At 47.0% G+C, this 22,889-nt stretch overlaps 1 protein-coding gene across 4 annotated transcripts in view; it reads right to left on the bottom strand.

The window, feature by feature from the left end:
- The window catches only part of MYH11 (myosin heavy chain 11), a 117,536-nt gene that overhangs the window by 39,958 nt on the left and 54,689 nt on the right, over nt 1-22,889 (bottom strand). For 2 of the 4 annotated variants that reach the window (XM_028520326.2, XM_036020900.1), the window contains 6 exons: nt 13,139-13,241; nt 11,463-11,483; nt 9,159-9,251; nt 6,404-6,467; nt 4,425-4,523; nt 910-1,053 (listed from right to left, as the gene is read on the bottom strand). In XM_028520326.2, coding sequence (XP_028376127.1) covers nt 910-1,053; nt 4,425-4,523; nt 6,404-6,467; nt 9,159-9,251; nt 11,463-11,483; nt 13,139-13,241 — 524 coding nt within the window. The remainder of the gene's footprint in view (nt 1-909; nt 1,054-4,424; nt 4,524-6,403; nt 6,468-9,158; nt 9,252-11,462; nt 11,484-13,138; nt 13,242-22,889) is intronic. The other 2 variants (XM_028520335.2, XM_036020901.1) reach the window with 1 other exon arrangement.

Below are 22,889 nucleotides of genomic sequence, written 5' to 3'. Positions count from 1 at the left end.
CCACCTCAATTATTCTCTCTCCCATATACTCTGCCTACATGTTATTTTTTAAAAGATTTTATTTGTTCATTTTTAAACAAAGGGGCAGGGAGGGAGAAAAAAAGAGAAACATTGATGTGTGAGAGACACATTGATTGGCTGCCTCTTGAATGTACCTGAACTGGGGACCGGGCCCACACCCCAAGCATGTTCCCTGACAAGGAATCAAATTGGTGAGATTTTGCTTTGTGGGATGACTCCCAACCAACTAAGCCACACAGGTCAGGGCTGCTCACATGTTGTTGATGAAGTCAACTACCTCTCTATCTCCAGGTCCAGGAATGGAACAGAGACCTAAGCTACCCAGAACTTTCTACAACCTGGCTACAATGATAGCTCAGCTTTATGAACATCATCCTAGGGCAACCAATAAGAGTCAATCAGATTTCATTTAGGAACTCAAATAGAAAATCCATTCTACTCTTTTCTGTTGGATCTAAACCCAAGAATGTAAGGGCTGGAGCTATAGCAGCCATGTTGCTGCCAAGAAGCTACAGCCTACATAAAATTAATGTTGTCGAGAGACCAGGTTCTAGAGATATACTTTGAGCCCCTAGAACTCCCTGTACCTGAGTCCAGTATCCCTGAACTATTTTTTTTAGCTCTGAGTGAATCATTTTCCCTTTTGCTAAAGATAATTTGGGTCATCTATAACTGAAAGAGCCCTAATGTATACAACTACTTTTAAAAAACACCAATAAATCACCTAAAGTAATACTCATTTTCCTTCTCTTTTTTTGAGCATTTGGGGAATTCAGAGAGCAGAAATGAATCCTGACCAGAGAAGAATCCCTACCTGGTTCCAGTGGAACCAAGAGCTTGAATCCAGGTCTTCCCGCCAGCCCCCAGACTCAAGGTGTGAGGACTTACACAGCTGCTCTTCTTCACTGAAGCCCATGATCCCCATGGCCTCCAAGGTTTCCTGGAACATCTCATCATCCTGGGCAGCTGGGATGGGCACGTAGCCATTGGAGAGGAACGTGTAGTTGTTGAAGCCCTCCAATAGCAAGTCATCTGGATGGAGAGAAAGAGGGGGTGTGGTCAGGAAGGCACACCACTACTTTGAACACCAGACAGGAACCTGGTAAAGGGCGTGGGCCATCATAATTTCTTTTCCTTTCCTAAGACTTGGATGGTTTAAAACCTTCCTTCTGCATCTCATAGATGGCTTTGCCGGCCATCACTGGCCTCACATAGCAGTGCAGGTTGCACACTCCCCCAGGGTACCTGACAGCTGAAATTCAGCCTTCACTCCACTGGCTAAGCCACGACCCCTGACATGGGGCTGCATTTGCCCGGAAGAAGGGACACATTTATCTCAGTTGTCCAAAGGCACCCTGCCTTCAGGAACAGAGATGTCTGAAAAGTTAGGTCAATCTTCACTTACCCATTTATTGTATTTTATAAAATAAAATCATACTTGTACACAAATTTTTAAAATCAATTATTAGCAAAGGTTTATAATAAAAATATATTCCCTGTCCCACCTCTTCTCCAACTCCTACCTTACCCCACAATAACTGCTTTTATCTCTTTTAGCTGTTTCTTCTGGTAGTTACCATGACCCCTACATATGATAAGCTTAGAATATATATTATTATGTTTGTATGTGTATTATAGGATATTTCTGAACATGTCAAAATTTGATATATTCTCTGTTGACTTCCTAGTATGGTGGGTAAAGACTGAGCTCTCACACCACCCTCCCTCTCCTCCAACTATATCCAGTTGAATCAATAGACAAAGTTTATATCGGGTTTGGCAAATCTGGTCTGCTGGTTGGTTCTGTAAATAAAGTTTTGTTGAAACACAGCTACTCTTATTTCTTTGTCTACTATCTATGGCTGCTTTCATGCTACAAAGGCAGAGTTGAATAGTTGCAACAGTGACCATGTGGTGGTCCCCAAAGACTAAAATATTTATTAACTGGCCCTTTAGCAAAAACATTTGCCAACTCCCTGTGTATATTACTATATCTATTTAACATCATTTTTTGTAAGATTATGGTTATATATCTTTGTTGGTGTTCAGCCACTGCCCCTTTCCCCCCAATTTTATAATTGCTTCTGTTTTTCTTACTTTTATATCACCCTCAAATACATCAAGTATCCTTCATTGGAAGATTGGACTTTCTGGATTTTATTCCAGATAATCCAATTATATGGATTTTGGGTTGGATTTTAGGCTGGATTTTATTATACTTTTGGAGGGAAGTCGGTGAGATACTTTTGTTTTCAAGGTCTTTTATGGGGAAGTCACTTGGAAGCTACTTAATAAACTCAAGGCTAAATTGACCCAAGATGCCAGTTAACTGGAGCCCTTGGATTAGCTGAAATGCCTGATTAAAGTCACAAGAAATTTACATTGTTGCCAAGACCTCATTATCCAGACTATGAATACATTTTTAAATATTTTCTTTTCTCTAAAAACCTAACCTCTTCCCAGATCTATCAGCAAGAATACAAACGGTTCCTTGGAATCTTAGTGGTTGGCCATATCCTTGCCCAATTTCTGGAAGACCAGTGGCAGAACACACAACTGAGACCCAGGTTACCAAACCACCAAGCTGGTGACTTTGATGTTAAATAGGAGGAGGAGGGACATGAACATTTCTTCCCAGGCCACCTCACAGTGTCTGCACTGTAACTACGAATTTACCTACTTGCAGGTGTATAGCATCCATTCAGCATCCTGCTTTTTATCCAAAATTGCTCCAGACCAAGCATCCAGAAGCAATAACAAATGCTGCCTCCCCTAGTGGTGACATATTGCAACACACCTAATTCTTAACCAAAATAAGCTAACCCTGGGCCACAAAACTGGTAGGAAGCTAAGTTTGTACTTTTCTCCTAAAGTTTTAGACTTAGACTTAGTACTAGAATGTAGACCATGCCCTGTACCTATAGTCATTGGTATGTTTCTTTTTTCAGCCAGGTGGTTTACATATTCTTTTAAGAATTAGTAGATTACTACATGTCTAGAACATACCATTTCCTAATGGAATATGGCATAGAGTATATTGTTTATATGCAAAAAATAATTTCTTGAAACAAAGATCAGTATACCTATTTTTATAAATAAAGTTTTATTGTAATGCAGCTGTGCCCGTTGATTCATGTATTGTCTATGGCTGTTTTTGCATTATGTTCAATGGTAGAACCAAGAGGTTGTGACAGAAACCATGTGGTCTTCGAAAAGCCTAAAAGATTTATTACTTAGTCCTTTACAGAAAGTTTATTGAACTCTGCCCTATGAAACCACTTCAAGGACTCTTTCAAAAGATATACGAGGTCTGTCTGGAAAAAGTCCACCATTGTTAATATAACGAGAATGGTTTGTGTGACATCCATGTAACCTGGCAGCCAAGGAGAGTGGACTGGAATGTGCATGTGTGAACAATGATGACTTCACTGTACTAGTCAGCGGGGGTGGTAGACGCTGCTGAGTGAGCATGTGTACCGTGTGGCTATCACATTCAAAATGACTGAGCGAGTAGAGCAACGGATCTGCATCACATTTTGCATTAAGCTTGAATGTTCCTCCATAGAAACTATTCAGATGATTCAGAAGGCCACAGCTATGGGCAACTGGTGATTGGTAGCATCATCCCAACTATGTGCCCACTCATGCATCACATCTCGTGCAGAGTTTTTTGCAACTCCAGGTGACTCAGCTCCCCTACAGCCCAGATTTGGCACCCCATGATTTCTGGCTTTTCCCAAAACTAAAATCATCTTTGAAAGGGGAAAGATTTCAGGCTGTTGATGAGATTCAGGAAAATATGACAGTGCAGCTGATGGCGATTGGAAGAACTGTGTGAGGTCCCAAGGTGCCTACTTTGAAGGGGACTGAGGCATCACTGTCCTATCTATGTACAATGTTTCTTGTATGTTTTTCAATAACCTCTATTCTTCATATTACATGGCTGGATACTTTCTGGACAGACCTTGTATAATAAAAATTGCTTAGTTACACTTCCCCTCCAAATTTCTTAAAAAAAATTGTGTCTTATATACTTGCAGGTTTTATAAACTGGCAAATATAGCAACTGTTTTTCTCCCTTCCTGGAAGGCACAGATTGAACACAGATTGTCCAATTGAACCTGACGTCTTCAAGTCTAATTGGACTTGATTAGTTATTTGATGTCTAATTGGACTGGATGTCTACCATGTCACATAGCAGGTGCTCAGTACATGAGAATGGCTGAAAAAAAGGCACACTTCTCACTGCAAGGAGATGAGAAAGGCTGCATCTACCACCCGAAGACACAGTTCTTTCCCTTGGCAGGATGTCAGCCCTGTTTTAAGAGCTGATGAATTGACCCCAGATTATGATGAAAGGGAGAGCTGAAATCTCCCAACTCTCGCCCTTGCTGGTCACTTACTTTTCATCTTGTCCTTGGCTCCAGCAATCATATAGTAAAAGATGTGGAACGTCCTCTCATCCCTGGCTTGGCGAATCGCCCGTGACTTTTCTAGCAGATCTGGTTTGGGAGAAGTTAAGAATTCTGGGGATACCGTGGCTGTTTCCTTTGCAGGAACCCAACCTTCCTTTCCAATCCCTGTCACATTAGCTGCTGGAGGGGAAATCTCCAGGACCCGGAGAGACTCTCCAGAGAGTTCTGAGGAGCCTTCGAGAGGTGGCCGAGTCAAGCCATCCATGCCTGACTCATGCAGGTTGACCCTCTAGTTCTGACTCAGGTCCCTTAATGAGACCACTGGGTGACACTGGCAGTCCCCCAGCCCTGAGAAAAGTGAGGGGAATGGAGGGAAAAGAAAAAGCATGAAAAGATAGGAGCCAAAGACCCAACAACCATCACCAACTCTGCTGCAGAGTGAGCTGTCCTGAGATGTTTCAGAGTAAAAATAATTACCCCTCTATGACTTAGTAACCCCCATTTTAAAGCATTTTGTATGCATTATCTCATTTAACCCTCACAAACTATCCTAGGAAGTAAGTGTGAATAATATTTGCATTTTCCATACAGGGAAACTATGGGAAGGACAAAACTCAGGAGGGACATTATCTCCCAAGAGCACACAACTAGGAAGTGGCAAAGCTAGGTGCCTGTGGTGGCCAAATTACCCCAGCCAAGGGGCTGGGCTTCAGAGACTGGGTGCCAGCCCTGGCAGAGTGACCTTGACCCAGCCTTGGAAGGGAGACTGTAAACACACCCTGCTAATTAATCTAAGATGAGCTGTTCTGCAGTGGGAGGTAGGGGAGGTAAGCATGGAGACCCTTGAGGATGGTGGGGGAGGGCACATTCGTCACTGGGCTCTTGTACCAGATGGAATAAAGGGGTACACATCACCTCTTGTGGGCCCTTAAGAAAAGGTTATAACAATAATATCACAGCCATCATGTGTCAGAGGCACACTTTGGGCCAAGCACCATGCCAAGGGCCATGCACATCATTTCATTTAACTGCAAGTTACATACAGCTCCATAAGTAGGTGCTGTTCATTCCCATTTTACAGGTGGCAAAACTGAGCCTCAAAAAGATGAAGTGACTTGCCCAAAGCCCGACAGCTAATATGGCAGAGCTGAGACCTGGACTCAGACCCATGCCATTCCAGTCTTCCTCTTATCCAGAGCACCAGAATGCAACCAAAACACTCCCCCGGGTCCTGTCATTGCCAAACAAATGCTCCACAAGCCATGAAAATATAATGTCCTTGAGCCTGAATGGCACCTGTAATGCTTCTGTACTGATCAGTTACTAAGCCCTAGATGTGGTCCCCAAGTCCAGAAATTTCTAACTTGCCTCCACTTCACCTGCCAGAGTCTCACGAGATGCTCTTTGCATCCTTTGCAGCATGACCATTCCTCTGGGAAAGCTCTGTTTCTGCCAAATTCCTATCTGTGGGCTGCAGCCAGTCACAAATCAGTTCTCTAAGGAGAACAAGGGGTCCTGGGTTTGGCCTTGGATCATGGCTTCAAAAGGATGAAGTGAAGATCACACAATGGACAACCCTTACTCTACATCTGGCATGGCTCTGAGAGAGAGCTTTACGTGAATTGGTTCACTTTATTCTTCCAACAGCTTTACGAGATAGGTGTACTGTTATCCTGAGTTCACTGATGAAGCACAGAAAGGTCAAGTAACTGGCCCAAGGTCACTCAGCTAAGGAGAGGTCCACACAGAATGAAATGCAGGCTGTTTGGGGTTCAAACCCAGGGACCACCACATCACAATGCCTGCTATTAAGGGAGTGAGACCCATAGGAAAATTTGTTCTGGGAGAAACCCAAGAGTCTGGGGACAGAGAGGCAACTCTTATGCCTTTTTTTGGGCCCCCTCAGGCTCTGGGAAGGAGGTTGGCTAGGCAGGGCTCCCATGTGGTCCAGGCTCAGCAAAGGATACAGGTCTCAATGTTGGCTCCCACGATGTAACCAGTGACATCGAAGTTGATGCGGATGAATTTGCCCTGCCAACAGGAAAACAGTTTATGGTCAGTTCCTGGGCCTCAGCCCCTCACCCATCCCTGCAGACAGGTGGGCAAGGAGATGGCAGGGAGAATGTGGGCTGGCGCAACCCCACAGGCTCAGAGTCTCACAGGGCAACTTGTTGGAGGGAACCACCGTCTCTGAATTGGGATGATCCAAGGACTCACCGCAACACAGGAACTTACAAAACACTTGCACAAGTCAATTCCACTTGGCTCTTGCAATGACCCTCAGCCCATCATACCTATTCCCACTTGAAAGGTGGAAAAACTGAGGCCGAGAGAGCTGCCCAATCTAATAGCACTCCTAGGAGGAGGAGCCATGAGGAGAAGTCATGTTTTGTCACTTCCAGTGGCTGGAGGGCTCCCCATCTGCCACCTGCCTAGAAACATGCTGGGTCCTCCATGATGAGTCAGGCTCAAGTTCATCCAGATGCAAACTAAACCCCCTCTTTGGAACCAATGAGCATGAATGGTGACTCCAGAGCCACACTATCCAAGCAGGACTTGCATGGGAGGCTCTGTGTGTGGGTCTGGGCCACGTGCCCGGCCCTGGGACTCATCAGATCTCCTTCCCAGGAGAAGATGCCCAATGTACCTGCCTCTGCCTCAGATGAACCACAAAACCATCCCGTGGCCCCACCCTTTACCTGCTTTTTCAGTAGCTGACAAAGGATCGCACCCTTTCCTCCCACCATGATTTAAATGGTGGGAGATGTTCCCCTGTGTGGACACGTCCCCTAGGCTTGCTCAGGCCTCGACAAAAGCCCTACACTTTCTCCGTCAGGAAGTAAATGGGAGAGTGATTGGGACAGCCAAAGCCATTGCAACTGTAACAGAGGACCTGCCAGTCCTGTGTGCATTCCTCTCCCTTCCTCCCAAGAAAGCATGGGCACCCACGAGCAGAGAACCTTTTATGGGTTAACTCTGTGCTCTCCTTTATGATGTCTAGAAATGTGGTACTGGACTGCAGTACGAACATGCAGTGCTTCTCAGTGAAGGCAGCACATCTCCCAGGAGGATTTTGGAAATCTGGGGGAGTGGCTGATTGGGGTGTCACATGATGGTGGGGGCTGCTGTTTTGTAGTGGACAGGGGCCAAGGATGCTAAGCACCCTACACTGGCCAGGAGAACCCCAGACACCAAGCATTGCTCTCATCCCCTGTGACTTTCAAAACTGCTGTCTAACATTCACGGGAGTGGAAAACCTGTTTGGCATTAGCTGACCTCTACTAGAACCTAACCCTGTTTCAGATAAAAACTTGCAAAAATTTTAAATGTTGTTTTAATATAAGAATGTCACATCCATGTAACTCTAGAGCAAGTTGTTCTTTGGTCGAGAGCTTTCCCAAGACTATGTCATCATTTTGGAACCCCCTCCCAGGCACACATCCCCAGACACCGGCACCCTGTCTCCGTCTGTGCCTGCAGTGGTCACAGGCCTGGTGATTATGGATTGAATGCAAATGTACAACTACTTCACTGTGTTTTCTTAGGTCTTGAGGCCTGAGCGCTGATATGCTGAAATTTGCATTTTAATTATGAATTGTTCTGTTTTATTTCCCCTTCACATTGCAGTTAAGTCATTATGCTGACTCGTTTTTACCTGATGTGCATAGTAAGTGATGTTACCTATAACTCTAATTTTGGGAAAGGGAAGTGGACATTGCATAGTTATTTGTTATAAAAAGTGGGTCTTGAGGGGGGCAGGGCTGGGGACCCCTGTGTGAGCAGGGAGGACACAGGAATGCTGAGCAGAGGTCTCCACAGAGAGTTTTTCACAGGGTTCCACCCCAGCGATTGACAGTTAAGAGGGGCACCCACAAGTTAGCAGAGGACCCCAATCATGTGACATCCTAACCAGCATCCCTCATATTGCCAAAATCCTCAATGTTTCCTCAGAATCCCCTCTTTAACATATCTTTCTGACCCTCCTATGGAAGCCACCATTTAGTTTGTACAAAAAAAATAATTTTTGTCTGGGTGTCACCAACTGCCCATTAGGCCCTAGTGAGAAAGGAGAGGCCCTGGAAGCCTGTGGAAGCGTGTGTGGGAAGGTGGCACCTCCTGCCTCGTTGACTGTCAGCTCCCCAGCTAGACTGCAAACTTCATGAAGGCTGTAATTACATCTGAACTGTTTGCCATGGTCCTGTGAGCCTAGTTCAGTATCTGATACACAGTAGGTGCTTACTAAAAATTAACTGAGCAAATTTAAAAAACCAAGATAATGGTGTATATAAAAATACCTACCAGAATGACAGTATACAGCAAGTGCTTAATAAATGTTCATGAAGGATGTATGTGCCTGGTACCAAATAGGTGCTCAATTTGTGTTTTGCCAAATAAATAAGTATTGGATATAAGTATCCAGCACATATTAGGTGCTCATAAATATTTATTGAATCAATCATGAATGTCAAATGTCTAACAGGGTATCTCACAATAGATTCTCAATGAATATTTGGTGAATGATGGAAGGAAGGAAGAAGTGAGCCCCCGTAGGTTTGTAAGGTCAAGACAGGACTGAAAACACAGAGCAAAATGTGTGATGTATGCCTCTGTCCCTTCCATCCCAGACTCCCCTTGCAAACACAGACTCTGCTTTCCCAGGCAAGAGATGACACCATAGGACCTGAGCCTTTCCCAGAAAACCCATGTGGCTTGGCTACTTACGAATCGGGAGGAGTTGTCGTTCTTCACTGTTTTCGCATTGCCAAAGGCCTCCAGAATGGGGTTTGCTTGTAGAAGCTGCTTTTCCAGCTCACCCTAAAATTCATTCATATCTAGTTATTGGAGAAAGAGACCCAAGCACTGATAGTTCTGCCCTAGATGGATGTTGCCCCAAAACTCAGCCCTTAACCCACAGGTTCTCTATCCTATCACCTACCCGCTCTGAGACCACAATGCGAATGTCCAGACTTACTCCAGGGTTTCAGAAGAGAAGCAACTGGCTGAGCTCTTTGGTAGCTAGGGCTTCTCTTCCCTAGGACGGTCACTTTTCCCTAGATGGGGCCTGCTCATTCATGCAATATCACTGCCACTCAGAACAGCTGCATCGCCCAACACCGGGGCGTCATTTACATCACAGTGAGTGGCACTCCTGGAGTTGTGCAGACCCGCACTACTGCTGATGGGAGGCAGTCCTGTTGCTGTTTGTGTTTAAGAAGCAACCGTCTTCAAGCTAAGCCACTCCTGATGGTTTTAGTGCAATTTTTTTCTTAAGTTGCCATTTTTCCTTTTGTGGACTAGTTTTCTGAGGGCTCCTGTGCAAGACAAGTAAGGAATGCGCAAAACCCACCAGGAATACTTTTAACAGACGGCAGACCAAAGCTACAAAGCAGGTTGCCTGAGCTCCATTCATCAGGTTAAATGCAGCTGAGACTGTACACAGCCCACTGGCCCTCTCTTGGGGGCTCCTGTGCACAAATGCAGTCATGTGATTAAATGTGGCAGGAAAGGGCCAACGAGGTAAGTCATGCTGGGAAGCGAGGAGCTGCTCCTTGCCTAGCCCCAAAAAACGGTGGCTGCAGACTAGCCAGAGGCCTCCCTGTCCAACCTCCTGCAGGTCTCGCTGGGAAGTGGTGAGCTCTGAGGGTTTCCTCCTGGTTCTGTCTGCTGATGCCCCTGCTCCCCTTTTTCAGGGCAGTAGCACTGGGCTAAAAAGAAGCCGGGGAAGGCTCTAAGGGGGAAAGAGCGAGCACAATTTTCCTCCTATTCCTCTGGTACCAGGAGGACATTGTGTTGCTGTCCCTAATGGACAAAACAGGAAGCTACTATTTACTTCTGTGTCTATTCACACGTCTTCCTCCTTTACAGCTTCCAAAGAAGATGGAACTGAAGTCTTATCTCTGTGAAAATCCAGCCACAGGTGGAATCTCCTGGAACTGTGGCTTGTAGGAATTTATGACAAGAGTCATGGGCTTTCCTTGGCTAGTGGGAAGAACTCTAATAAAAGATCTTTTTGTCAGTACAAACTTGGGGTCCCAATACCTCACAAAAAGTTCCCTTTCTAGAATGGGAATTCCAGCTGGTGGGGTCAAAATGTCCTTCTCAGGAGAGCTTTAAACATGGGGATCTGGTCCAAAGCGCTCACTTTATGGATGAGACTGTGGCGCAGAGAAGTTAAGTGTCTTGGCTGAGGTCACACAGGAGCAGATCTCAACCAGAATCCTGATTCTCCTGACCCATCCATGGCACTGCTGCCCAGGGTCTAACTAAGATGCACTGAGTGTGATCCTAGTGCACTGGGACCTCTGAGGCTCTCATCCAGGCTGAGACCCATGTGCCAGCCCCTGAAGCTCTGGGTTAGACATGAGTTTACAGATGCAGAGGTCCAAGTAAGACCTGGTTGTGTGTTGCATAGCTGGGGCCTTACCGTGCCACCAAAGCTAGTGCATCGCAAACCCCAAGACTCCTGTCTCTGGAGCCTCAGGTCAAGCAATCAGCATGCAAAGAGAGACACGCACTGCACACACATGCATGAGGACACACCAGTGCATAGGGGACATGGCTCAGGGAGAAGTACAGGGATGATGGCAGGGCGGAGGGAAGGAGGCATGCCACAGCAGAGCCATTAACTGACTGTCAGTCAAGCCAGGGAAGCTTTAGGGCCACATAATCCTGAAACATTCAACCAGATGGGTTGGATGATCCTAGGGCATTCCAGGTAGTGGACACATTCGTGGGGAGGGTGGGGGACTCATTCTGAACTGGGAAAATCCATTACAGGCTGGAGGAGATCCTAGGGATTCCCATGGGAGTCCTGTGGGTGGCAAATGTGTCCCCACGCCCTGCACTGGCATCGGACACCCGCGGGACAGTAGTATTTCGGTGCATTTGTTGGTTTGGGTTGTGAAACTTGGGGGCTAGCCCACTCTACTGTCAACTATGGGGCTCAGTGGGTGCAACAGGACCATGCAGATCTAAATACACTCCGTGCCTCCCGTACACACCAGGAAAACACTCCCAGTTACTCACGTAGGCAAGAGATGGGCCTTGCTGTGGTTGAACAATACAGTATAAAACAAATGTCAGTGTTATTTCAATCACACATACACCAGGAGCTGGAGAATAGATGATTTCAGTCCCCTGCCCCGCCCGCCCCCGGCAGCCTGCATTCCCCAAGGTAACCAGGGCAGCAGCAACTTCTCTTTGATTCTCTTTCTTCCTCTGTTTTGCTCACTCCCATTTCTAATCTCTTATAGACCCAGATGTTTCAAAGGTGTCTGTAACTGCAGGGGCCACGGTGGGATCTTTAAGGCCGTATCAGATGACATCTTGTCTGAGCCGTGTTTACATGTGCAGAGAAAGAAGGGCTCAGCACCACAGTGTGCGCTTGATAAAGATCAGTCATTATTGTTAAGTCGTATTATTTCTAATTCTTACTGTTCTAGGGAAAGGAAAGGCTGTGGGAAGCAGTGGTCAACTGGCACGCAAACCTTGGGGCTGTCTCTCACTCTACAGAATGCCAGAGGCAGTTCAGAAATGCCAGACCTTAGGTGTTCTGCATTTGTTTGAGGGAGGGAGATTCCTGAAGCTAACACCAGTGCCGACCCTGGACCTTTGAGTGCCTCTAGACAAGCTGGTCTTCGTGGCTACTCCAGAGCCGCCTCTGAGCACCAGAAGCAAGTCAGAATAGTAGGAACCAATGACACCCAACCCATTGTCAGGCCTCCATTCTGCCATCTCTCCTGCCCCAAACCCTCAACAGAGGTGCTGGAAAGGTCCTTCAACAGCCCCATTGCTTGTCCCCTCCTCTGGGACAGATGAGGCAGGGCTGGAGGAGGAGAAGGAAGAGAAGGATGGACCCAAGAAGGGATCATTCTAGAAATCTGCTTTTCCTTTTCTTTGAAGCCCTTAATCAAACTGAGTCACCATGGGGTTATCTGTATGGTTACTTGACGATGCCCCCTGTTTCCCATGTGTCTGGGAGCTCAGTGCCTAGAATGACAGCATTTCTCGGACTCATTGCTTGAGCACATCTGGCAGAGCCTGGCACAGGACAGAGGCTCAGTCACTGGCACTGGACCGAAGCTCACATGCTGAGTGACAGCGGTACATCCCCTGGGGCCCTGTCAGAGGGACATGTTGAGGAATGGCAGGGGTGCCACACACTAGGGGGTTCACAGACTCCCACAAAGCCATGGCTCCCAGTCACAGTGACTGTGCCCCCTAGAAGACACCAGGCAGTGTCAGGAGACATATTTGGTTGTCACCCTGAGGGAGGAGTTGCTACCAGCATCTAGTGGGAAGAGGCCAGGGATGCTGCTAAACACCCTATAGTGCATAAGATGCCTCATAGTACAGAATTATCTGGTCTAAAGTAGCACTGGTGCCACTGTGGAGAAACCCTGATGGAAAGCAAGACTCCTCACTGTGGCAGGGAGAGGGCTCCTCCCATTTCACAAAACAGGATCCCTCAGACGATGACCCTGGCTGACGCAAGGGCTTGCCCAGACCCAAATGCCACCCCCCAGGCAGAAAAAGATCCCTGTTGTGAGCCGTCAGGGGAAGAGACAGTTAAACAGGGACCTGAGTGTTTACAATGCTGAGTCCTGGCCCTCTTTAACAGTGCTTGTCCGCAGCTCAGTCAGGCCATGAGCCCGGACACCCCTCTGCTAAGGCACAGCCACCAGCCAGAGACTGCCACTCACCGTGATGCTCGTGTCCTTCTTGCCCTTGTGGGAGGAAGCCACCACAGCCAGGTACTGGATGACTTTCTTGGTGTTCTCCGTTTTCCCAGCTCCGGACTCACCTCTGAAAGAAATGGGGACAGTGTCCCACTGGAGATAGTCCTACATGGGTGTTCTGTGGGTGCCTTTCTGCAGCTCCATGCCATTTGCCAAATGGGGAAACTGAGGCTATCTGCAGGGAAGGGACTTGCCCAAATTCCCACTGCGGCAGACGGCAGGCTAGGCCTCAAACCCCAGACCAGTATCTCAGTCTACTCCCAAGAGGGAGTATGCACAAAAGAATTCAGCTGAAAAGGGTGAAAGAGAAAACCAGAGTTTTCCTACCAAGGTCCAAACTTAGGCTTATTTGGAATTAAAAAAAAACAGATTGTGTATTTTAGAGCAGTTTTAGGTTCAAAGCAGAATGGAGTGAGAAGTACACAGAGTTCCCACATCCCTCTGTGCCCCCACATGCACACACCCCCACCCCCGATGCTCAACACCTCCACCAGCGAGATACGTTTGTCAAAGCGATGGACCTGTACTGACACATCATTATCGCCAAGTCCATAGATTTTACTTCAGGGTTCATACAGAATAGTTTTACTGAGACTTCTCTACTTACAAGATATCAGCAGCTTTGTTAGAGGTGGAAAAATTAGGCAAGAGGCAGCTTTCCAGAAAGGACATAAGTATCTCTCACGGTGTCGGGACCTACGGTAAAAACTTTAGAAACTCCCCTACCAGAAGAAAAAGACTGGGTATCCCATTAGCTCCTGGACAGATGAAGCCCCTTTGTCCCCCGGAGAACCCTACTTCGATGGTCAGGTGGTTAGCTCAGTGTCAAAGGGTGAACCTCATGGAAGTAATTCATGCTGAGGTGTAAAAGGCGGATAAGTTTAGATTAGCAGGGCACTGTCTTATCAAGAGTATTCCTAAAATATGAGGGTAGATTTTTTTTTTTAACCCAGCTGGCCTTTTTGAGCCATCTGCCTCTCTTGGCCACTGGAGACCATTGTGGTGGGATCTGAAGGCTCACACAAGAGTTCAGACCCTGTCTCTGACTCCCACCACTCCTAGCGAGAGGGACAGACACGGCCTCAACCCAACCTTCTTCTTTCGTGTCCTCTCCTCCCATTTTCTGTGTGTGTGTGTGTGTGTGTGTGTGTGTTTACTTTCTTTGTCCACACTCTCTCATTTTCTGAGCTCACTGAATATTCTGAAAGGCATATTCTGAAAAGAGACCATTTTTTTAAGTCTGGAAGAGAATTTGTCCACCCTGAGGTCAGCTCAAGGTTCTCCCTGCTGAACCAAATGCCACCAGTGCTAGTGTGGTCTCTGCTCCTCTTCCTAATTAGGAAGTAAAAAAATTAATTTGCTCTGCCAAGAGCCCATTAATAACTTTGCTCATGGTTAAAAAGAAAAAGAAAGAAAGAAAGAAGCAGCATGTGCCTTTAATTGCTGGATCCAGTCCGACAGGCCCCTCAGTCCAGAAATCAAGGGTCTGATCGCCAGGAACAAAGAAAAGTCTCCAGCACTGTCTGTCCCTCCCCAGCGGTCTTTATTCCCAAAGGCCACATCATTCCACATGGCCTCAGAGGCACCTTGTGAAATGGGAATGGGAGGTAAAACCAAGTCCCAAAATAATAAACTGTTCTTAAATTTTAAGGAGAGAATGGACTTTGAAGGGGGAGCAGAGACCCTGTGAGTTTCACATGCATTCTCTCTCTTACTCGCAGTCCTGAAGGTAGGACATATCCATGTTATTACAGAAGAGGAATGCTAGCCCAGAGAGGGTAAACAACTTGCCCTAGGCCACACAGCAAGGTCAGGGCAGAATTGGAAAGTCAGGTCTCTAATTCCAATGCAATCAGAACTCTTACTACATTTTAACGAGTGATTTCATGACACAGGCCCAACCCTCTAGGAGCTTACTTTCTAGGACCAGAGGAAGGGAGGGAAGAGGAATTGATATTTGTTGAAGGGTTATTCCACATGAGGCATTGGCCTCACAAATCTGTTCACGTAGTCCTGACAACCTAAGGGAAGAGTTATTGACTATCCCTGTCACCCACCTAGGGAAACTGAGGCTCAGAGAGCTGAAGCAAAGTGTTAGGTTCTGACTGCTCCTGCTGTCACACAGACAGGAAAAGGAGAAGGCGTGAGATTTGAACGTGGGCCTCCTTGATGCCTGAGCTCACATTTTATTTTGATAAGTGAGAAAAGGGGGTGGAATGCAGGAAAGACAGAGCAAAGCTCTGACACCACTTCACCAAAGAGTTATCCGTACATTCCGGGTGCCTTCACTTACCTCAATAGGCTCTTTGAAAATGTAACCAGGGACTAAAAAACCAAGCCACCCAGTCACTTACACCTAAATATGAATGACTCAATCAGGCTAATGTGAGAACACTTGGCAGACGTCTGCCCAAACTGGAGGGGCCGGCCTCTGACCAGAGCAGGAGGAAGGAGACAATTTCAGTGTAGCCAACCGCTGTAGGTGGTCTGAGCCCATTCAGATCCAAGACAAGAGTCAGGGAGACAGCAGAGCACACAGTGCCCCGGGATCAGTACCGCCCGTCTTCCCTTTCCCCCGGTTTTCTCATTTCCCACCTTTGCCCTCAATGTCTCCTGCCTCCTCGCTTCCACAACGAAGACATTGGCACGACAGTGTGACTGTGGCCTGGTCTTCCACCTTGTAGGGGAGGGGAAGTGGGACACAGGCTCTGGGAATCTGCTTCTCCCCATGTGGGCTGCTTGGCTCCACAGTTTCCAAGTTCTATTGATAAAAATAAATTGTCCTGGGAGGTTCTGCCAAAGAAAACACCGCAAGCTCCAGGCTCAGGGTGTCTGAAGATTGATGTACTCAGGGCTGCTTCAGAAACATTCATCTTTGCTTTTTTGGCCTCTGACTCTGGGGGTGAAAATACCTTCCTGGTCTGAGCACCCTAATCCTCTGTCCTGTTTCTTAGGGGATTTAGAGCCCAGGCCCCTCCTCCTGGAGGAAGACCTGGATTCATGACAATAGACAGCTGTATGGCCTTGTAATCACCATACCACCAAGTCTTTTGAGTCAGTTCAGTGCCAGAGGCTGGGAGGAGCTACCCAGTGGCTCCTCAGCCCTCAGCCCCATGCAGAGCAGGCTTTACGGGTGTGTGACCTGGGCAGTTCCACAGGGATCTCCCCGAGGAGGGTCCAGTGCTTGATTAATGCCCTTATAGCCATCTAGAAATTTGTAATGATTTTTAAAAAGATTTTATTTATTTATTTTTTAGAGAGGGAAGGGAGGAGAAAGAGAGAGAGAGAGAGAGAGAGAAATATCAATGTGCAGTTGCTGGGGGCCGTGGCCTGCAACCCAGGTATGTGGCCTGACTGGGAATCGAACCTGCGACACTCTGGTTCGCAGCCCACGCTCAATCCACTGAGCTACGCCAGCCAGGGCGAAATTTGTAATGATTTTTAAACAAGGGGCACTGCATTTTTCTATTGCATAACTTAATGAATTAAGTAGCTGGTGCTGGCTCCCAGGGTTGAACACCATTCCCAAGTTCATTTCAGCTGATGGTCTGTCCTTGATAGTAAAGCCAAACTGGCTCTGAATCTCAGAGCTGTTCAGTCCCTGGTCCTCATGTGATTCCCACCCCTACAGATGGCAAAGTCTTCTGGCATCTGTGCTATCCAACTCCTACATACCCTACAAAGCCCAGTTAAGCACTGCCATTCTGAATACTGCCTCCAGCTCCCTCACACGTCCTTCCCCTGCAGCATCAATAAGCAAAATAGCACAATGAGCTCCAGGACCTGAGTGCCTGAGTTCGGACCCCTGCTCTGCCAGTTACCTGTGTGACCTTGAGCAAGTCATTGAACTACTCCCATGTCTCAGTTTCCTATCTATAAAATGAGTATAATAAAAGCTCTTATGATTATTATAAGGATTAAACAGGTGAATATATATATATAAAACATTTAGAACAAAGCCAGGTACACAAAGATGTTAGATATTATTACTTACTATTTTCCCCTAATACTTATATGTTCTGTTTAGATCATTACCTTCAACATTCAATTCATACTATCATTAAAATATAAATTATATAATTTTTCCCCACTGTTAAGCCAGGTGCCAGCACACCATTTCTTTGAAGGGCCAGACAGTAAATATTTTAGGCTTTGCGTGTCACACATTCTATCCCAACTACTCAGCTCTGCCTTTGTAGCATGAAAGGAAATGTATAAACAATGGGCATGTTCTAAAGTTCCAATAAAACTTTAATTACAAAAATACAGACAGGCACCAAATGTGGCTCACTGATCTGAGTTTGCTGAGTGCTGGCAGAGCCTTCCAGCTCTTTCCTGTCCATTTTAGATTAAAGATCAAACTCATTCCCAGGACCTAGGAGACCCCACACACTGTTCTCTAATCTCATGTGCCCACCACACTCCTTCTCCCTTAACCCCTCCCATGCAGCACACACAGGTACTCTGTGAGCACACAGCTTTCTCTTGACCCAGGGCCCCTCGATGTACTAGTCCCGCAGCCAGGGCCTGAGACTTGTTCGCACTGGAGGAACTTCACGCTGGACCAACGGAACTCGTGCCTAACAACGACATCCATTCAATTGTTAGTACCTCAGCTGCCAATCACCTGTAGCAAACTGTTAGTCCCAACCTGGCTTACCTTGATCACTGATTATTTCCAAAAGCTTATACCCTGCTATCAACTTGTAGATCCTCAAGTCACTTTGGCTGATTTTAGCAACGGCCAAGATAAAATTTAATAAGGACAGCTAAGCTGTTGGTGGGTCAGAGGTGACCAAATGTACTTTCAAATAACAGTTTAATGATTTTGGGGATTTGCCTTTTCACACTGGCCAAATGCCTCCTTATTACTGAGAACTGGCTACGAGCAGGGCAGTGTGCTGGTGGACAGCAGACAAGGAGTGTCCCCCTCCACCATGAGCATACATTCCAGGAGGGAGGCAGGCACTAGAGAAGGAAATGAATAAATAATCAAGACCATTTGAGGTGGCTATTATCACTTTATCAGGGTAACAGGATTGAGAGTACTGAGGCGAGGGGCCGGCTGTTGATGGCACAGCTGAGGAGGAGCTGGGCCCTGAAAGATGCAAAGCAGTGCCATGGGAAGAACCAAGGTAAGAGAGCACCAGGCAGCAGGGACAAAGGGACACTGTCAGGAAACGCAGGACACACGTGGGAACAAAAAGGGGCCGGTGCAGCTGGAGGGTCGGAGGGAGGAGGACGGCAGTGAGTGATGAGGGAAGAAAGGTTAGGCTGGATCACAAACACCCTTCTAGGCCGGAGTAAGAAGTGTCAATGCCACTCTAGTGAGTACAGGAAACCACTTCAGTAGGGGATGGGCGTTGAGAACCGGTGGGGAAGAAATCAAGCTGCAGGGCGCAGACCAGATTACAGGGGGGACAATGTAGTAAGTACATAGTGATCACTGTTCCAGCAGCTGATCCTTACTGGGTGCCGGCCACCAGGCAGTGGCATTCTTCTCATGAACTCTTCCATGAGCTCACTTCTCATTCTTCTCTTCCATGAACTCACTCCTTTCGTCCCTGCAACAGCCGCCCAGTGGAACACCTACTGAACCCTTTTTACAAGCAGGGAAACTGAGGCTCAGACATTAAATGAATTAGGGAGAGGCAATGGAATCTGAGGAGTGGACAGAGGTGAGAAATATTTTAGGCCACACTGTCCAGTGCAGGAGCCACTAGTCATAGGTGGCTATTTAAATGAACTAAAATTAAATAATAAAACTCCAATTCCTTGGCTACATTAGTCATGTTTCCAGAGCTCAGCAGCCATCACAGAAAAGTCCTACTAGACCATGCTGTTTTAGAGGAAGCAGAACCTGGTGTTGATGTAGGTGTTGGGAGTGAGGGAAGGGTGGGTTCGTCTTCACCCTTGGAGCCTCTCCATAAACTCATCTCAGAGAGGTTAAGCCACTGGTGGAGGGCCACACAGCTATGAAGCTGTCTGTGAGGCACATTCCACCCTACTCCCTTCTGCCACCATGCTGAATTCATTCACTCAATAGATGATGGTTGAGCAACGCTATTCTTCTACAGATGTAAATGAGCACTGTCATTTTTCTACCCAGGTACCTTGGCACATAACACGTGGCTCACACATGGGCCTGGCTCTCAGGTTGCCCAAATAATGTGCCCTCTCAAAGATGTCCACATCCTAATCACAGAACATGAAACTACGTCATCTTCCATGGCAAAATGGACTTTGCAGCTATGATTAAATTTAGGGTCTGGAGATTGGGTGATTATCTTAGGTTATCCTAGTTACCCAATGTGATTACAGAAGGGTCCTTATAAAAGGCTGGTTGGAGAGCCAGAGAAAGAGATTTGTTGCTGCTACAAACTGGCTTTAAATGTGGAGGAAGGGGCCACGAGCCAAGGGCTGTAGGTGGCTTCTAGATGCTGGAAAGGCAGGAAGCACCAGGTCAGCAACTTGTCTTGGCATTTACAACCACCCACCGAAGTGGCATCACATCATTTGCTCTGATCGTTCACTGTTAAGCATCAAATGTTGATTTCTCACCACAGAGAAGGGGAATTCAGCTCCCATTCAACCCTCGCCTCTTCCCCATAGAGGTAATCTGGTCACAAACACTATTTCTGGTCAGATCAGCACTTGGGATTTGCACTATAAAGATGACAGAAACACTACACGCAGTGGGGACACTTCATCCACTGTAACTTTTCCTCTATCCTGCTTTAGTTTTCTCTGGAATAATTACCTTGTTTTATTATTTTCCAGTTTTCTCTATACATCAATATCAAACTAACTACAAACTGTCCAACTCTTCCATCAGTGCATTTCACTATCTTCATAATAACCATAACCATCCAAAATTTTTATTTATCTGGTTCACCCCCAAGACCCCTGGGGCCTAGCACCTCCTGGCACCAGTAGGTGCAGAATAAATATTTATTGTCCAAGTCTGTCCTTTTGACCTTGGGAGCTTGTTATAAGGAACATTGAGGAAAAAGGCTGGAAAAGCACATTTGAGAAGCAGATAGCAGGCTCCAGTTTCATGCAAGGCGATAAGAACTCCTTAGCACTTCAACTCAGAACTCGTCATTCACAACTGTAAACACATAGCAAAAGCTGGAGCAGCAAAAGTCTAGAAAGAATGCCAGTTACAGTTAATATCTGTTGATAACTCTGTTTATAACATGATTTGTTGCCTTTTTTGAAATGCTAAGTATCAGTCGGAGGTTAAAAGAACATGTGTGTGTGTTATCAGGCGCTGTGCTAAGCATTTTCTGCAGGTCACACCGTGAGGACGTGGCAGAGCTCAGCCCGGGACTCTGTGCTGTTTGTTCTGTCTGGGGCACTGGCTGCCTCCAGAATGAAAATCTGGCCTGTCCTGGAGCTTCACATGGCCTTGCTCGGGGCCTCCAAGTATTGTCACAGCACTCCTTGGGAGTGAAAGGGACCCGAATGCCCCCACCACTTCACTTCCTCAACCAAGAGTCAGCTAACATGCAGAGGACCCTGGCCCAGGGTGGGCTCACTGCCAGCCCAGGATCCCCAGAAACTAAGACCAGGAAACCTCCTGGTCACCTGGTCCACTCCTGTAGACACCAGCTAACCCAGAAATCTTTCTACCGCAGGCTGCACTGATGGGTCAGACATTTGGGGGAAGAGCCAGACACTCTCACAGCAAAATATTAATCAGAATCTACAGGGTCCTCCATTGCTCCTCCAGCTCACGGTTCTCACCCCTTTCGAACTCCCAAATGGGCAGCTCCAGGCCCCTTCCTCTGACAGAGGAGACTATTCCCTGACACCCCCTTCCAGAGCCCCACCCACCAAGCCCTCTTTCCACCCTGAAACAGAGAGGTATGTACAGCTCGGACTTCATAGGCCTTCAGCATCCTCTGTGTGGATGACGCATAATGAGCGTTTCCACTCCTGCCAGCTCACTGGCTGGTCCAGCTGCCTCACAAATGCCAAGACACTAAATAAATAAAATGCAAGACACTAAATGCCAAGACACTAAAAAAAAACACAGGTTTTTCCAGTTCCAACACAAGCCATGGCATCAAGAGTCTGGGGCTTATCTGGGTCATTGGTCTCTTCAACCAGGTGCGCAGGGACTGATGTGCTGCCACGTTAGGGACAGAGGTCTGGCAGGTCCCGTACCAGGGGTACCCGAGATGTTTCAGGCAGCACATGGTCAGAAAATGCACAGGCTGGGGCACCAGGAAGTTTACAGTTGTGAGTACAGAAAACAAAGTTTATTCTATTATTATTAATTATTGTATTATTTTCCATACTAACAACTATAAACCTACTTTTGCCCCACCCTGGAAACCTGAACGGTAAAACAGTGATTTTCCCAGACATCACTACCTTGGATGACACCACAGAAGGAAACTGAAGCAGAGAGGCTGGCAGACACAGCCCCAACCAGGCGATGAAGGCTGACATCACTAGTGATGGGTCACATCAATATCACGTGGATGTCATGCGAGTATCATGAACTCCCGAGATGTGACGAAGAAGGCACCTCACTCTGCGCCATTCTTCTGTAAAACCTACAACCCTGAGTAGTGACGAGAACGTCAGACAAACCAAACTGAGCACGTTCTGCTAAATCCCTGCCCTGCCCTCGTCAACATGGTCAAGGTCATACAGAACAAGGGGAGTCTGAGAATCTGTCACAGCAAACAGGCCTATGGAGACAGGACAACTGAATGGAACGTGGTATTCTGGATGGGGTCATGGAGCAGGAAGAGGATACTGGGGGGAGTCTAGTGAAATATAAATAAAGTCTGCAGTTTAATTAGTAGTCAGGCACCGGTGCTGGGGCCCGACTGTGAGACGTGTACCACGGTGATGTCAGATGGTGATGTCACGGGAAACTGACACTTGAATGGGGCATGGGAGCTCACTGCACTCTCTCTGACATATTTTGTAAACCTAAAATTATTTCAAGATAAAGATTTCATTTCTTAAAAGGTGATTGCATTTAAAGAGCACTATTAATCTAATAATAATGTGCCTATACAGCCAAAATCATCACCACGGTGCCAGGCAAAGGAGGTTGGGGAGTCACAGCCCGTGTCCTGCTCCGTCCACTCCATGCCCAAGTCAGCCACATGAATCCTCAAACGGAACTCCTGAAGCAGGACCCTGATTCGCCACGCACGGCCTTGGCTTTTGTGATCCTGCTCCTTGGGAACCTATCTTCAAAGAAACAAGCAGAGGAATTTGCAGGAAAAGGTCTGCCAACAAAAATCATTAGAGGGTAAAATTGAAAATGACCCCCAAATCCAACACCTGGAATCTGGTTAAGTGGTTCAATAGCTCCGTGGAGCATTAGCAGCCATTCAAAAGGGATGTGTGTAAACGGGAGGGAAACGTGTCACAGATGGTCTCTAGCACAACAACTCGACTCTTCACAGAGCTCTAACTCGGGGATCCCCAGAGCTGTGCCTGCAGAGGTTCCCGCACAGCCGGCATTCTGATCCCTAAGCCTGGGTTTCTCTCCTGCATACAGAGCCTCCCACAAGCAAGGCCCAGCAGAACTGCAGCTAGTACTGGCCACCACCACCACTGCCTTGGAACACCAGCTAACAATTATGGGGCACCTAGTAGGTGCTTGGAACTGTGCTCAGTTCTTCCCTGCCTTGCTCCTTCAATTCTCCCAACAGCCCTCAGAGGCAGAAACAATTATTATCCC

Source organism: Phyllostomus discolor, chromosome 3 (assembly GCF_004126475.2).
Source record: "Phyllostomus discolor isolate MPI-MPIP mPhyDis1 chromosome 3, mPhyDis1.pri.v3, whole genome shotgun sequence".
NCBI classification, from domain to species: Eukaryota; Metazoa; Chordata; class Mammalia; order Chiroptera; family Phyllostomidae; genus Phyllostomus; species Phyllostomus discolor.
The sequence above is the reverse complement of the archived record's forward strand: the minus strand, read 5'-3'. Positions and strand labels throughout refer to the sequence as shown.